This window comes from Centruroides sculpturatus, unplaced genomic scaffold (genome assembly GCF_000671375.1).
Source record: "Centruroides sculpturatus isolate CEXI.00-Female unplaced genomic scaffold, Cexi_2.0 scaffold559, whole genome shotgun sequence".
In the NCBI taxonomy this organism is placed as follows: domain Eukaryota; kingdom Metazoa; phylum Arthropoda; class Arachnida; order Scorpiones; family Buthidae; genus Centruroides; species Centruroides sculpturatus.
Window position 1 is genome coordinate 99676 of NW_019384826.1, and position 17976 is coordinate 117651.

General features: G+C 28.3%; 1 protein-coding gene across 3 annotated transcripts in view; it reads right to left on the minus strand.

Annotated features, from left to right (window-relative positions):
* LOC111630020 (ubiquitin-associated domain-containing protein 2-like) overlaps positions 1-17976 on the minus strand; it is a 42140-nt gene that overhangs the window by 10775 nt on the left and 13389 nt on the right. For 2 of the 3 annotated variants that reach the window (XM_023374013.1, XM_023374012.1), the window contains exons 2-5: positions 4733-4863; positions 3268-3387; positions 3077-3180; positions 2852-2972 (exon numbers count right to left, since the gene is read on the minus strand). In XM_023374013.1, coding sequence (XP_023229781.1) covers positions 2852-2972; positions 3077-3180; positions 3268-3387; positions 4733-4863 — 476 coding nt within the window. Of the gene's footprint in view, positions 1-2851; positions 2973-3076; positions 3181-3267; positions 3388-4732; positions 4864-14231; positions 14373-17976 lie in introns of those variants that run through there. The other variant, XM_023374015.1, reaches the window with a different exon arrangement.

Sequence of the window (17976 nt, forward strand, 5' to 3'; positions counted from 1 at the left end):
GAGTATATTAAACAACTTCCCAAAGTTTCATGGCAATCGGATAAATGGTGTGGTAATGCACGAAAGACAGACACACACACACACACACACACACATTCATTTTTATATATATATATATATATATATATAGATTGTATCAAATATTCAATTTTAAAAAATTTTACTTAAAATAGATAGATTTGCAAGATGCAGTTCTGAATTATATGAATTCAAATTAACAAGTAAACTTTTAAATAATTTAAGAAAACATTTTTGTTTACTAAGTAATGTGTGTATGGAATTACGCAGTATTAATTATTAAAAATAGAGTATCTCTAAATAATATCTCTTATAGAGTTGTCAGTTTATAAGAAATGACTCAGTTTTAAAGCTGCAAAGATTTTTGAACTTGAAAACATTGTAAGACAGATTTTTGATAATTAATGTCTAATTTTTTAGTGCACATCATTATACTCTATGTGGAATCTATACAAGAAGGGATTGAATAATACAATGAATAGTGCTATGGAGCATTGTTTATGCCTATAAAGCTAAAGGTTGGGGAAAAAGAAATCCATTATTTTTTCACTAGATAGCTGTAGTGATACATATCTCATAAAATATTGATGACACAAGTTCAGACTTGTGCTTATTGGAAAAGTGACATTCTGTACTAAAAAAAATTCTTTTACAGTTTTTCGATTGGTCAATTCAGTTGTGAGTTATAGGGTGTAAAAGATGGAAGTTAACAAAGAGAAAATTAGGTATGTTTTACAATTTTGCTTCGATAAAGGCGAAAATGCAAGCCAGGCAGCTGAAATTGTGAATGATGTTTATGGTCCTGATACTGTCACAGCCAATTATGTGCAATTTTGGTTTCGTCGGTTCCATTTTGGTAATTTTGATGTTAAAGATGCACCTTGCAGAGGTAGGCCTGTTGTCGAAAACGTCAATAAAATCATGGAAATGATAGAAGTAGACCGGCACGTTAGCACTCGTAGCATTGCCCAGGAGCTAAAGATTGACCACAAAACAGTTTTAAACCATCTGCATAAATCTGGATTCAAAAAGAAGCTTGATGTTTGGGTGCCACACGAATTGACGGAAAAAAACATGATGGATCGAATTTCCATCTGCGAAGCCTTGGCCAAACGGAATGAAATCGACCCGTTTCTTAAACGGATGGTGACTGGGGATGAGAAATGGGTTACATATGGCAATATTGTGCGAAAACGATCGTGGTCNAAGAAAAATAAAAAATATGCACCACAACTATACCCAGCAGAAAATAATTAAATATGTAATCCAACACCTTATTTTTCGCTGAGAGATTATTTTTAATTAAAACAAACGTTTTCGATCCATTCATTGGATCATCCTCAGGCTAAATGGAACATTTCATAAAATAATCTCTCAGCGAAAAATAAGGTGTTGGATTACATATTTAATTGTTTTCTGCTGGGTATAGTTGTGGTTTATATTTATAACAATGTCTGAAATGTTATCAATTTAATACACCTAAGTACTCAATAAAAACTAAATGTAGTTGAAAACAAAAAATTGCACCTAAAATAGTACAGTAGAAGCTGTTCTTCAAGGTTAAGCCTTAATCCTTTCCCTCTCCCCCCGCGGGGAAATTTCGAAAAAGCCCTTCTTAGTGTGCATTTTCATGATGTACCCTAACTGTGTACAAAATTCACCTCTTTAGGTTCAGCAGTTTGCTCTGGGTGATGATGAATCAATCACTCATTCAACTGTCAGGACAAGTAATTTTATATATTTAGATATAAATGAAAAACTATATAAATTACAATATAATCTACAAGATTATTTTATATCACATAAAGCAAATAAAATAAATTTATGTATTCTTATGTGAAACTAAAGTTGCAGTAATATAATTATAAATCATTTCTTTTATAATATACTTTTCTCTAACATACACAGGTTGTCTAAGAAGAAACCAAACTTTTGCTCTAGGAAGAAAAAACTACAAGAAATATTTTTATAAATAAATTTGTTTATTTGAAATAAAATTCCTCTGCAGCAATACAATGTTCAGAATGAGTAATGAGCATTTCAAAAGACTTTTTTAGCTCCTGTTTTGACACCTGGTTCAGTACTGTGGTTGCAGCAGCCCCAATCTCAAAAATGTCGTAGTAATGAATCCCTTTCATTAAAATTTTAAGTTTTGAGAACAGAAAATAGTCACAGGGAGCCAGATAAGGAGAATAGGGTGGACGGCCTAGGGTTACAATATCTTTTTGAGTTAAAAATTGACAACAACAGTGCTCATGTGAGGGTGCATTGTCGTGACGCAGTGTCCAGCTTCCTTGAGACCAATACGCTGGCTGTACGTGTAAAGTTTGGTTCCAAAGATGTTCCAAAATACCCAAATAATATTCTCTGGTAACATTCTGGTCATTTGGGACAAATTCTTTGTGCACAATAATACCCTTGGAATCATAAAAACAGACAAACATGGTCTTGTCCCACAATTTTTGGAAACAAAGTTTATTTGGTATGAGCTTGTCTATGACCTCCATACAGAACTTTGACATTTCGTCAATGGGGATGTATTGGTAGCATCACATCTCATCACCCATGACAATACTTTTAAGAAAATTTAGATTGTGGCAAGTCATTTTGATTATATCCACAGATAATATGTCTCATAAACAGCCAAATGATATACCAAATTTATGGGCTATGTAAAGGCTATAATTAAATATTAGAAATTAATTAATTTGACTAGAGTTAAGCAGTTACACTGTAATCTCGTATTAAATTTAATAATTATAAATAATTGATTTTTAATTTAGANATAATACTTAATGCTATTCTTGCATAATTACTTTAAATTTAAACTTGCCTGTAAACCAAGAAGATAAGTCAGTGTCTTTCCAGTCACAGGAACACCCATTATATGAATTTGGGCAACTCGAGGAATGTCCAAGAAATAATTCACAAATAGAGGAAAGATAAGTTCATATCTATAAATTTACATAGTAAGATATTTAATGTTTCATATAATATTTAATAATAGTTAAACAAATCATACAAAATCAAAAATCATTTAAATATTTTCCTAACTTACGGGCCAGTTGGTAGATAGGAAATATAAATATCTAATTGTCTTAAGGCATACACAGTTGTTAATTCTAACACAGTTGCAACTGTACACACAGCAAGTAAATAAGACTGTAATAAAAAACATAATATATATTAACCTATTCATAATTTTATATTGTAATTATTATAACCAAAACTCAATATTTTTTAACTTACACAAAATTTATGAGATCCGTAACGACGTTCAAATATTCTAAAATAATAAATCAGTAAGGTTCCGCAAACCAAATCTTTTGTGTCAAGGAAAGTAAGTTTAGAAGTTATAATTCTCCATATCTGAAAAATTACAAATTAAAAATCTTTTGATAAAACAGAAATATCAATAAAAACTCTATCTAATTTCTAAATGTTTTCTTCCTTTAAATCTCAATGTAAAATCTCAATACTGAATGTAATAAAATAAAAGTTTGACTATGAATAGACCTTTAAATTGTTTTTCAAAAGAATTTTGGATGCATTGGTTCAATGTTTTCTAACTAGCCTATTACATTTTACAAAAATTCAAATATTAATGTTTATTTTAGATTTTATAATAGATCTATAACTATGTTATAATAATCTTTATAGATTCTAGTAATTCTTATGATAAGAATTTCAATATGGTTAATTATCAAGTTATTGAGTTTCTTGAATTACATGACAGAGGAAAAAAAATTAGAAAGTTTATATCAGTTAATTTATCTTAAATGTCTGACAGTTTACATTATAAATGTAAATATAAATTCCATAATAAATAATTGTGATGATATAAATTAGTTTCCTTGAAAAAATTTATTATAAAAAATAATTTCGATTGTAAGTTTGATAAAGTTTGTTGGAATTGTTATGTGAAACAAGACAATATCATTTTTTCATAATACACAATTCCATATTTTAAATGCTGATAACTGAAGAAAAATATATAGTATTAGTATGTAGAATTAATTTAAAATTCCCTGTAATTTTATCTGGTTTGCAAGTTTCATTCTTTCTGATATAGACAGATGTTCTTGTTATTATGGCAATGATGACATGATATTTATTGGTGTCATATGTTGGTGTTTAAAATTAATGGCTCAGCATGCTTAATGCATTTAAATAGTAAATATTTAAGGAAGTTTTAATTTTCCTTAAGTTGAAAAATTTTTTGTGAGACCAACATTTATTCAGAATTAAAAGCAGTGTACATCATTAAGTAAAAAATTCATATGAACTTCGTCTATAATGATTAGTTACATTTGTTATTAACAAGAAAAATGTTATAATACTTGACATTTTTAGCATTATCATCATAATTATCTCTAATAATAAATGTAATGAAGCATTTAATAACATTTTATAAATGCAATCAATTATAATTTTCTCTAATTCTTTGACTATGTTAAATGATTTACACCTCACACATTCAATACAGTACTGTATATGCTATTGCATAGAGTAACAATAATTATTGCATTCATATACAAATTATTATGATTATGATGATGATTGTATTAATTTGAAAACATCATGCAATAAGTCAAGCATGTAAAATATAGTGAGAAAAAGAATTAAAGGAATTATAATTATGATGATAATACACAATATGCTGTTAAATATTTAACTATAATTATTCATAATTATTTAATATTTAAAAACTTACCTCATATTGTTCAAATATATTAGGGATGCTATATATTACATATTGTTTAACGTGAGCTAATAATGGAACATTTAAAGCACATGATGTTAAGAACATACATCCAAATAAGCCTTTAGAAACAGGTGCTTTATCTGAAAAATAAATTTTAATGGTGTTAACCATCGTAAACATAATAATAAAACTAATAAAAAATACTGTTAGAAAATAATTTAAGATAAAAATATTTCTATTCTTTTGGCAAAATTATTTTGATTAAGTAAAATAAGACAGATTACTAGAAATATATGTGTTAATAAAAATATTTTTAACTTATTAAATGATCATTTAGAACAGTGACTTTTAACCAGGAGTGCGCACATACCCCTAGAGATGCAAGCTATCAGTTTTTGGGGCTTTGGAGACTTCTGTAATACATTTTCTTTATTTCTTTAAACTTTCATTGTTTTCATTAAGCACCAATTCTTTTTTAAAAATAAAATACGTATACAAAATATATCAAATTTCTAATCTAGACTTAAATGTTTTTGTATTAATTTGAATGGACTCGGACAACACTATTTTTTAATTGCTAAAGCTTTAGCTAGAGCTAGGCTAAAAGTATAAATGAAAAATACTACTCTTAATAATAAATAAATTTTTGATGGGATGTAAGTGGCATTTTAAAAATTCAAAGTGTGGAGGCAAATGAAAGAGCCACTGATTTATGAACTTATTCTTATTAGAAACAATTTGAATATACATTTTTGGATTTAAACAATTGAAGTTTTTTTATATTAAAATTTTTAATATTGTTTTATAACTTTCATATTAAAACAAAAATTAATTTTGTTCCTTTTAGTAAATAATATATTTTTTGTTTTATGGTAATTATTTAAACATATTCTTAGCAAAATAAATAAGCAAATAATTAATCATCATCTATCAACATAAATGTAGCATTTGAAAATAGCAAGCTATCAATGTCATACTTAAAATCTTTTGTATGTATCATAACAATAGGTCTAGTAAACGCTTTCTTTGCAATAACTCTATATTCAGAATTGAAAATGGAAACTGATATTTAAAATTTTTAATAATAAAAATAAAGAAAGATACAAATTCAAACAGCAAGACACTAAATTAAATCATGTTTTAAAGCAAAATGCTTTCAAAAACTTCACTCCATTACAATAACTATTTAAGTGCTTTTGTTGAATTATCAGCATTGATTTTATGAAAGTTTTGATTATTGATGCAATATAAATAATCAAAACTTTACTTCAAAACATTTATTAAATTTTTTATTTACATATAATCAGAAATGTCTTATGATAATGGATTGCCACCCCTAACAACAATAAAATCTCTCTTTTCAACAAACTTTCCTGTAAAAAATTGAAAAAAAGTGCCTTTTTTACATTTAAATAATATTCCCATTTAACAAAGTTTAATTTCTACATAACAAAGATTTTAAAGCCTGACAAATTTAAAAATAAACATCCTGTTTTTTCTTATTGATAAATAAATACCAACTCCACAACTCTTGCCAGTAGGATGACCACAATATAATACAATATCTGTTCTATACTAAGAAAGTAACATCTGTATCCAAGGAGAGTTTCAAATAACAATCCTTTTTATATGTTTGAAAATGTTAGAAATGGTTTTCATCAACAAAAAAGTTCCAGATGAAATTTTTAACAAATGATCAAATGATAATACCAGATTATCTATTAGGCTAGAACTGGCTAATTAACTTTAAACATGCTGTATAATTTGGATTTTAATAGAAGATGACAGCTTAACTGCCAACATTAAATAGTTTAAATTTAAAAATTTAAATTTAGACTATTCTTCTAAATGGAAGTGGAAGAAAATTTTTATGAACTTTCATTTTCCAATTACTAATAACTTATACAGTAGAACCTCGAAAACTCGACCTAATGTGGACCGAAGGGTGGCCGAGTTTGTGAAAATGCCGAGTTATCGGGAATGGGGTTAAAAAAAATAAGTACGAGTATTTCCTCAGAAAATACTGTACTGTACTTGTACAGTATTTACTTGTACAGAATATAACAGAGAATAAACTGCCCAAATACCCTTAAACAAAGGAAAAGTACGTCCNTGACTTGCTTAACGAGCGACATTTTGCATAACAAGTGACGAGAAGAGGGAAAGTCCCAGATTGTGCGCATGCTCCATCAGTCTATGTTTAGCACTTGTTCTGCAAGCATCTTAGCGTTGCTTGTGATTACACATTTTTCCAAACTTGTGTTCACACATATTACATATAAACATCAACAACTATAGCCCATTATATAATAAACACGCCAAACGATTTGCAAAATTGTTGGGCTATGTAAAGGCTATAATTAAATATTAGAAATTAATTAATTTGACTACAGGTAGGCAGTTATGCTGCCATCTCATATTAAATTTAATGACCAATTACAGATGAAATTTTAGAAACGTCTAAATTAAAAATCAATTATTTATAATTATTAAATTTAATACGAGATTACAGTGTAACTGCTTAACTCTAGTCAAATTAATTAATTTCTAATATTTAATTATAGCCTTTACATAGCCCATAAATTTGGTATATCATTTGGCTGTTTATGAGACATATTATCTGTGGATATAATCAAAATGACTTGCCACAATCTAAATTTTCTTAAAAGTATTGTCATGGGTGATGAGATGTGATGCTACCAATACATCCCCATTGACGAAATGTCAAAGTTCTGTATGGAGGTCATAGACAAGCTCATACCAAATAAACTTTGTTTCCAAAAATTGTGGGACAAGACCATGTTTGTCTGTTTTTATGATTCCAAGGGTATTATTGTGCACAAAGAATTTGTCCCAAATGACCAGAATGTTACCAGAGAATATTATTTGGGTATTTTGGAACATCTTTGGAACCAAACTTTACACGTACAGCCAGCGTATTGGTCTCAAGGAAGCTGGACACTGCGTCACGACAATGCACCCTCACATGAGCACTGTTGTTGTCAATTTTTAACTCAAAAAGATATTGTAACCCTAGGCCGTCCACCCTATTCTCCTTATCTGGCTCCCTGTGACTATTTTCTGTTCTCAAAACTTAAAATTTTAATGAAAGGGATTCATTACTACGACATTTTTGAGATTGGGGCTGCTGCAACCACAGTACTGAACCAGGTGTCAAAACAGGAGCTAAAAAAGTCTTTTGAAATGCTCATTACTCATTCTGAACATTGTATTGCTGCAGAGGAATTTTATTTCAAATAAACAAATTTATTTATAAAAATATTTCTTGTAGTTTTTTCTTCCTAGAGCAAAAGTTTGGTTTCTTCTTAGACAACCTGTGTATGTTAGAGAAAAGTATATTATAAAAGAAATGATTTATAATTATATTACTGCAACTTTAGTTTCACATAAGAATACATAAATTTATTTTATTTGCTTTATGTGATATAAAATAATCTTGTAGATTATATTGTAATTTATATAGTTTTTCATTTATATCTAAATATATAAAATTACTTGTCCTGACAGTTGAATGAGTGATTGATTCATCATCACCCAGAGCAAACTGCTGAACCTAAAGAGGTGAATTTTGTACACAGTTAGGGTACATCATGAAAATGCACACTAAGAAGGGCTTTTTCGAAATTTCCCCGCGGGGGGAGAGGGAAAGGATTAAGGCTTAACCTTGAAGAACAGCTTCTACTGTACTATTTTAGGTGCAATTTTTTGTTTTCAACTACATTTAGTTTTTATTGAGTACTTAGGTGTATTAAATTGATAACATTTCAGACATTGTTATAAATATAAACCACAACTATACCCAGCAGAAAACAATTAAATATGTAATCCAACACCTTATTTTTCGCTGAGAGATTATTTTTAATTAAAACAAACGTTTTCGATCCATTCATTGGATCATCCTCAGGCTAAATGGAACATTTCATAAAATAATCTCTCAGCGAAAAATAAGGTGTTGGATTACATATTTAATTGTTTTCTGCTGGGTATAGTTGTGGTTTATATTTATAACAATGTCTGAAATGTTATCAATTTAATACACCTAAGTACTCAATAAAAACTAAATGTAGTTGAAAACAAAAAATTGCACCTAAAATAGTACAGTAGAAGCTGTTCTTCAAGGTTAAGCCTTAATCCTTTCCCTCTCCCCCCGCGGGGAAATTTCGAAAAAGCCCTTCTTAGTGTGCATTTTCATGATGTACCCTAACTGTGTACAAAATTCACCTCTTTAGGTTCAGCAGTTTGCTCTGGGTGATGATGAATCAATCACTCATTCAACTGTCAGGACAAGTAATTTTATATATTTAGATATAAATGAAAAACTATATAAATTACAATATAATCTACAAGATTATTTTATATCACATAAAGCAAATAAAATAAATTTATGTATTCTTATGTGAAACTAAAGTTGCAGTAATATAATTATAAATCATTTCTTTTATAATATACTTTTCTCTAACATACACAGGTTGTCTAAGAAGAAACCAAACTTTTGCTCTAGGAAGAAAAAACTACAAGAAATATTTTTATAAATAAATTTGTTTATTTGAAATAAAATTCCTCTGCAGCAATACAATGTTCAGAATGAGTAATGAGCATTTCAAAAGACTTTTTTAGCTCCTGTTTTGACACCTGGTTCAGTACTGTGGTTGCAGCAGCCCCAATCTCAAAAATGTCGTAGTAATGAATCCCTTTCATTAAAATTTTAAGTTTTGAGAACAGAAAATAGTCACAGGGAGCCAGATAAGGAGAATAGGGTGGACGGCCTAGGGTTACAATATCTTTTTGAGTTAAAAATTGACAACAACAGTGCTCATGTGAGGGTGCATTGTCGTGACGCAGTGTCCAGCTTCCTTGAGACCAATACGCTGGCTGTACGTGTAAAGTTTGGTTCCAAAGATGTTCCAAAATACCCAAATAATATTCTCTGGTAACATTCTGGTCATTTGGGACAAATTCTTTGTGCACAATAATACCCTTGGAATCATAAAAACAGACAAACATGGTCTTGTCCCACAATTTTTGGAAACAAAGTTTATTTGGTATGAGCTTGTCTATGACCTCCATACAGAACTTTGACATTTCGTCAATGGGGATGTATTGGTAGCATCACATCTCATCACCCATGACAATACTTTTAAGAAAATTTAGATTGTGGCAAGTCATTTTGATTATATCCACAGATAATATGTCTCATAAACAGCCAAATGATATACCAAATTTATGGGCTATGTAAAGGCTATAATTAAATATTAGAAATTAATTAATTTGACTAGAGTTAAGCAGTTACACTGTAATCTCGTATTAAATTTAATAATTATAAATAATTGATTTTTAATTTAGACGTTTCTAAAATTTCATCTGTAATTGGTCATTAAATTTAATATGAGATGGCAGCATAACTGCCTACCTGTAGTCAAATTAATTAATTTCTAATATTTAATTATAGCCTTTACATAGCCCAACAATTTTGCAAATCGTTTGGCGTGTTTATTATATAATGGGCTATAGTTGTTGATGTTTATATGTAATATGTGTGAACACAAGTTTGGAAAAATGTGTAATCACAAGCAACGCTAAGATGCTTGCAGAACAAGTGCTAAACATAGACTGATGGAGCATGCGCACAATCTGGGACTTTCCCTCTTCTCGTCACTTGTTATGCAAAATGTCGCTCGTTAAGCAAGTCATTTTTTAAAAATTTATTTTGCTCGTTATGCGAAGTGTTCATTAAGCAAGGTTCCACTGTATTTCTAGAGCAAAATTTTGGTTTCTTTTTAGACAACCTATGTATCTGTAATACTTTATATTCTATAATTAAACAAAAACAACATTAAGCAAAGTTTTATTATATAACCAGGTAAAATATGAAATGGCATTTCTCTATGATGATAGACTATGCTTTATAATACAAGTATCCCTTGATTAACACAGTTAATTAATCCCTCAATGCTATTGCATATATCAAAATTATGTTAATAAAATAATCTATGTTAAGTAAAGACAGCTGGTAAGGCTGCATTAATTAAAATTTCTGCCACATATGTAAAGGTATTACAGCAATTAACTTTGCACATTAATCAAATCCTGCATTAAACAAGGAATATTTGTATTCTTGTTATAAAAAAAAACACTGAAGTTTGAAAAAATTATATAAAGCTATACTTCACAACAACATTCAGAAGAATAATTAATATGTTCATTTTTCTAGCTATTGATATAAGAATTAAACTTCTGTGTAATTTTTTTCAACATAAAATATTAAAAAAGATATTAATATCTTTGACATAATTAATTTGACATGATTTGCTATTTATAGTCATAGCTGTAAAAAAGTTACAAGATTTGGATTTTTTGTAATTAAAATTTTTTACATTTCAGACATCTGTTAACAATCGACATTGTTCTTTCTTATGTTTTTTAATCATATTCTATAATGGTACAAATGTTGCTTACAGATAAAGAGTATTATTAATTCCATAATAATAGATTATATAACATCACAGAATAGTTAAATAATAGATCAGAACATGAAACTACAAAATTATTTAATTGTTAAATTTATGAAGTTTAAAAATAGAGAAAATAAATCTGTTCTATTTTTAAATCCTTTTTTAATTGAATCTATAGATTATTGATTTTATGAACAGATGAAAATGTTTGTCAGATTATTCAACATTCATAATGAAATTAAAATAATATTATACAAATGGAGGGAAAAAACTTGTCAATCTAAAAAACAATTTTTTGACAAACAAAAATGAGAAGAGTTGATTTGCTATTGTTTTATCAGTATTAAAATCAATAGTTTATAGTTTTCAATATTAAATTTAGTAAATTAAATGATAATATAGTGATTAATAAATATATCAGAACTTAAGAATAAAATTTAATCTTTAATTTAGATAAATGTTGGAGATGTGCAATAAACATTCTTAGGGTTGAACAAATCTTGCAGTTACAGTAACATGCATAAAGAATGAGCAATTATTTATTGTGACATTGTCACAAGGTTGGCTGCAGTTTTTAATCATATTTTTTATTTATTTAATTTAAAATATATACTCTCCATCTCACTAGTTAGTAGTGTTAGTAGCATCTACTGTTAACAGAAGACCAAAACAAAAGAAAATACAGCAAGAAGTTCGTCTGGACTTTGAAAAGGAGAGCTTCCTCCGGACTGCTAGAGAGAGTGAGAGAAAAGAAAATATGGCAGAAACTTTGACTGCACTTTGAAGGGAGCGAGAAAAGCAACATTACATTGGAATACTACAAACAAATTTGCTGGTGCAGTCCAGATATATGTAGAAAATAAAGGACTGACCAATAAGTTCAGATCATAAGGTGTGGAAAAGCACTTTATGATCTGAACTTATTGCCAAAGCCCTCAATCATAAGCAAACCATCTGATCAAGACTTTTCTGAACTAGATCTTTGAACTTCACTAAGTCCTTAAATAATAAGTTTTTTTCTTTATAATATACACTTTTTAAACATTCACCAAATTTTTAGAGGCATATTATCTTTTTTCCATGTAATTTTTTAAGCCTCTTGAGATGACAAAGCCCTAGATGCATGCCTAGTACACCTATAGGATAATCCACCACCGGATATAAATGTGAAATAAATTAATATCATCATTATATAATATGAATAATTTTTTTAAGTTAATGCAAGAGTCAATTATTAATATCGATTTTTAATTTTATTCTTGAAACTTTGAAAAGTATTTTCTCTTGTATGAAAAAAATATATTTTAAATAATTATTCAATAAAAAATAATTTAAAAATTCAATACAAAAGTTAACTTTTGGCATGCTTAGCTTTATAGAAAAGCTTGTTTAGCAAAAGATTCAGAAAGTTCAAACATTTCTTTTTTTAAATATATTTTACCTTTATAAAAGAATTAATTTTTTTTATCTTTATTCATGAATTAGAGTTTGTTATTTAATACAATTTCAATGTTCTCTGTTGTTTTCCCAGTATTATGTCTTGCTTATCATGAAAGGTTATAAAACTTGGCATCATCTTTGTATATACATAAATCACTGCTCAAGAAACCAACCTTTTATTAATTAAAAAAATTGTTTTCAGTTAAAATCCAATCATCCTCAACCTAAAATCTTTAAAATTACATAGCATAGAATATATAAATTAGAAAAAAAATTAAAAATTATTCTAAACAGTTACAATTTTTGAATTGAAATAAAGCAAAATAATAAAATAAAGCTTATTCTGTAAAAATTCTACAATAAATAAATATAATTAAGTGAATTTTGCTATTAATTTCTTGCTGAAGGAAGAAAAATTGATGGAATTCATCAACCATAATGTGAGAATCAAATGGGAATTATATAATTAAGTTATTTAAATTAGAAGATTAAATACATCGATCAAAATTTGTGTAGTTTTCCAATCGAAAATCTCTCCTAAAGCAGAGACTCTACGTAATTTCCTTCATCTTTTGATGAAGAAAACAATGATATAATTTTTACTACATGAGAGAGTAATATTTTTTCTTTTTTTATTGTTACTAAATTAGTGTGAGAAGTAAATTTCTTCCAAATGCTGTTTACACTAAAGGAAATGCATTGTCACTTTTATGACAAAAAGGAAATTAACTTCCCTTCTCACAACCCTTATCTCTCAAGTTTGACATCCATCTGGCTGTCCACCTCCTCTACACATCCCTGTACATCCCATTTACATACACAAAATCCTTCAATTTTATTGGTTATACCCTATAATAAGAGAGGCAAATTTCCTCTGATCCGGGAGTTGGCCTAAGATTTCCCTGGACTCCAAACCCCAAAGTCTCTCGCTTAGCCAAGATCTCCTCCGTCCTCTCTGCACCGTCACTACAACAATCCCACCGTATCAATGCCTCATTACTGACAAGAGACAACTCTAGATATACAAGTTGAGGTAGTATATCCTTAAATGTGTAAAATCTCTCTCACGAGTAGGACAGGAATTTGTAACTTTTTGTTGACTGTAATTTTACTTATATTTTGTTTTTATTAAATTTTGTTTTGTTACTCTATCATGGTCTCGTCAATAAGCTCAATTCTATGCCGAAGTCTTGTCACGGGTCCATGATCCCCCCTCTAAGAAAATACTAATTTACCCTTTTAGTGTGCCTAACACTCAATTAGGCTGGTGTCAGAAAAAACCCACAGGTAGTTTTTATGAACTCCCTGTAACCACATTTTAAAATACTAAAACCCCATCCTACGATCCTGCAGGTGGATCTCTCTGATCAGAGATTGGACCAAAGTGAAAAATGAAGCTTTCTTCATCCCAACTTCCCACAACAGCAAAATTTTGCTAAGTTCATATGCATCCTGTATATTAATAATGTTATGCTAAAATAGTTCTAAAATTCTTATTGGGATATAACCATCCCATTCTTTAATTAATATGGGTTTGGACCCAGACTAATGTATTACAATAAAGTCCGCATAAACAAGGAGGTAGCATTACTCACAATGACTACAGAAGCATGAAAGTTCTTTTATTCTATCAGAATCTGGCCTAATACAGTAGAGCGTCGATTATCCGAATCAATTGGGGACTGGGGTTGTTCGGAAGATCGATGTTTCGGATAACCGATTATGTATGAAAAAATATATTAATTTATCCCATCTTGACATTTCTCTCCATTGCATGTCACTTCGCGTTGAATTTTCGTCGATGTTAAGCCTAACGAAGACTATTGTATCGTTAAAAATTATTTTTTTATTTTGTACAAACAAAATAAATATATTGAAAAATATAAAAACAATAAAAAATTATACTTCAGNTAATTAATTATAATTAATGACTACATTTCAACTTTTAATCTAATTATTTTATGTTTCATTAATACTTCATAATTTCAAAAAGTCACAGAAATGCATATACTGTAATTCAAGTACAGTATGTATATACATTTCTTTTGACAAGTGAGTAAAAGCTGAAAGAAATACCTTAATTACTCGTATATTTTCCAAACTGACAAAACCTTTTATTGACTGCATTTATAGGTTACAGCTACAACATTTGAAATAACTACTACTGTTTTCATAGTTAACCAAAATCAGCTTCTTCTAATTTGGTTATTATATTGACAATCACATCTACTTCAAATTCATCATCTTTTTACAATTTCAGTTTCCAAATTATCCTTTGACTAATGAGCTTGCAAACATATGAATTCAATTGCAACTTTCCCTCACTCAATATTCAACAATATTTATCATTTTATTTTAAAAATATTTAAAAATTATCTTGGTTTAGAAAATGCTGTCTGATTCTAGACAATCTGAAGAGAGAAAACTAGTTAAACTTCTTGTCTGCCATTTTAAACCGCATTACCACATACAGTGCAGTACTTCAGCATGTTTCCTGTGCTTTTCAACCCTAAGTAGTTTATTTAAGATCAGGGTTTATTCAAAGACCAAAAGTTAATTAAAGAAATACTGTGTATATATATACAAAAATGGCAATAACTTTTTTATTTGCATCTTATGTGCAATATTTTGTTTTGGACAATCTTATCTTTTCTTATTAAAAATGTACTTAATACATTATTATATTAACTCTGCCTAATGATAATTTATTGTGCATGATTTCCATAATTCTTAACAAAAAATTCTTGCCTATGAAGTTTTAATATCTAAAAGTAGATTGGAAACTACTACATGAAATAAGCAAAACTGAAAATTATCTCACTGCAATTTGAATTTACTATAAAAGGATTATCATTTTCCAATAATAATCTAGAAAATAAAAGTATATTCATTAATCAGAATTTAACACATAGAATAAACATTTTATATATGTGTATATGAATGTATGTAATATTTAACACACATTTAATTATATACATACACTAGCTGTTACCTGCGACCTCGCACATGCAGATTTTGCAAGCAAACCCCATTTATATTCAGTGTTTCAACAATCATAATAATTGTTATATAACACCTACCACTGAGAATGATGAGAATTGCCAAGAATCAAACAAACTATTTTCAATTTCATCAATTTTCTGGAACGTTTACAATCATTCTATACCGTAATTGAACCAATGAATTTAAAATTTGAATTTAAAATGGTTCAAACATTTGGTTAAAAAATTGAAATATATAAAAATATTTATAACAATTAAATATGTAATCCAACACCTTATTTTTCGCTGAGAGATTATTTTTAATTAAAACAAACGTTTTCGATCCATTCATTGGATCATCCTCAGGCTAAATGGAACATTTCATAAAATAATCTCTCAGCGAAAAATAAGGTGTTGGATTACATATTTAATTGTTATAAATATTTTTATATATTTCAATTTTTTAACCAAATGTTTGAACCATTTTAAATTCAAATTTTAAATTCATTGGTTCAATTACGGTATAGAATGATTGTAAACGTTCCAGAAAATTGATGAAATTGAAAATAGTTTGTTTGATTCTTGGCAATTCTCATCATTCTCAGTGGTAGGTGTTATATAACAATTATTATGATTGTTGAAACACTGAATATAAATGGGGTTTGCTTGCAAAATCTGCATGTGCGAGGTCGCAGGTAACAGCTAGTGTATGTATATAATTAAATGTGTGTTAAATATTACATACATTCATATACACATATATAAAATGTTTATTCTATGTGTTAAATTCTGATTAATGAATATACTTTTATTTTATAGATTATTATTGGAAAATGATAATCCTTTTATAGTAAATTCAAATTGCAGTGAGATAATTTTCAGTTTTGCTTATTTCATGTAGTAGTTTCCAATCTACTTTTAGATATTAAAACTTCATAGGCAAGAATTTTTTGTTAAGAATTATGGAAATCATGCACAATAAATTATCATTAGGCAGAGTTAATATAATAATGTATTAAGTACATTTTTAATAAGAAAAGATAAGATTGTCCAAAACAAAATATTGCACATAAGATGCAAATAAAAAAGTTATTGCCATTTTTGTATATATATACACAGTATTTCTTTAATTAACTTTTGGTCTTTGAATAAACCCTGATCTTAAATAAACTACTTAGGGTTGAAAAGCACAGGAAACATGCTGAAGTACTGCACTGTATGTGGTAATGCGGTTTAAAATGGCAGACAAGAAGTTTAACTAGTTTTCTCTCTTCAGATTGTCTAGAATCAGACAGCATTTTCTAAACCAAGATAATTTTTAAATATTTTTAAAATAAAATGATAAATATTGTTGAATATTGAGTGAGGGAAAGTTGCAATTGAATTCATATGTTTGCAAGCTCATTAGTCAAAGGATAATTTGGAAACTGAAATTGTAAAAAGATGATGAATTTGAAGTAGATGTGATTGTCAATATAATAACCAAATTAGAAGAAGCTGATTTTGGTTAACTATGAAAACAGTAGTAGTTATTTCAAATGTTGTAGCTGTAACCTATAAATGCAGTCAATAAAAGGTTTTGTCAGTTTGGAAAATATACGAGTAATTAAGGTATTTCTTTCAGCTTTTACTCACTTGTCAAAAGAAATGTATATACATACTGTACTTGAATTACAGTATATGCATTTCTGTGACTTTTTGAAATTATGAAGTATTAATGAAACATAAAATAATTAGATTAAAAGTTGAAATGTAGTCATTAATTATAATTAATTAAATTAGTCACAAACATAGAGGCAATATAAATTTGATGTGATTATTATTTTAAAAGATTTAACAAGTCTTAAAAAAATTATAATAATACTAATTACTCAATATGTGTAAAATATATGCATAGATTATTATAAATATTAAATAACAGAACTTTTTGTTTTATAAATATTTATATACTGTATAATAAATAAATAATTTATTAGCTATTAAAATTTATACAGTAGAACCTCGAAAACTCGTCCCTCGATAACTTAGCACTCCGGATAACTGGTCCACACCTTGGCAGGGCGAAAAAATCCTTAGTTAATTAATTTTCATTATAGACAGCTTTATAAAAGTATAAAAGCTCTCATAAAGTATTTTTCTGAGGTCTGTCTTATCAGGTAAATTACTGTACACAGTGTATTCATTAATTTTCATTTTCATGTAGTGGCTCTATGCCTTCATAAAGGACGTACTTTTCCTTTGTTTAAGGGTATTTGGGCAGTTTATTCTCTGTTATATTCTTCTCAAGTAAACAATAACAAGTTACAGTACAGTATTTTCTGAGGAAATACTCGTACTTATTTTTTTTAACCCCATTCCG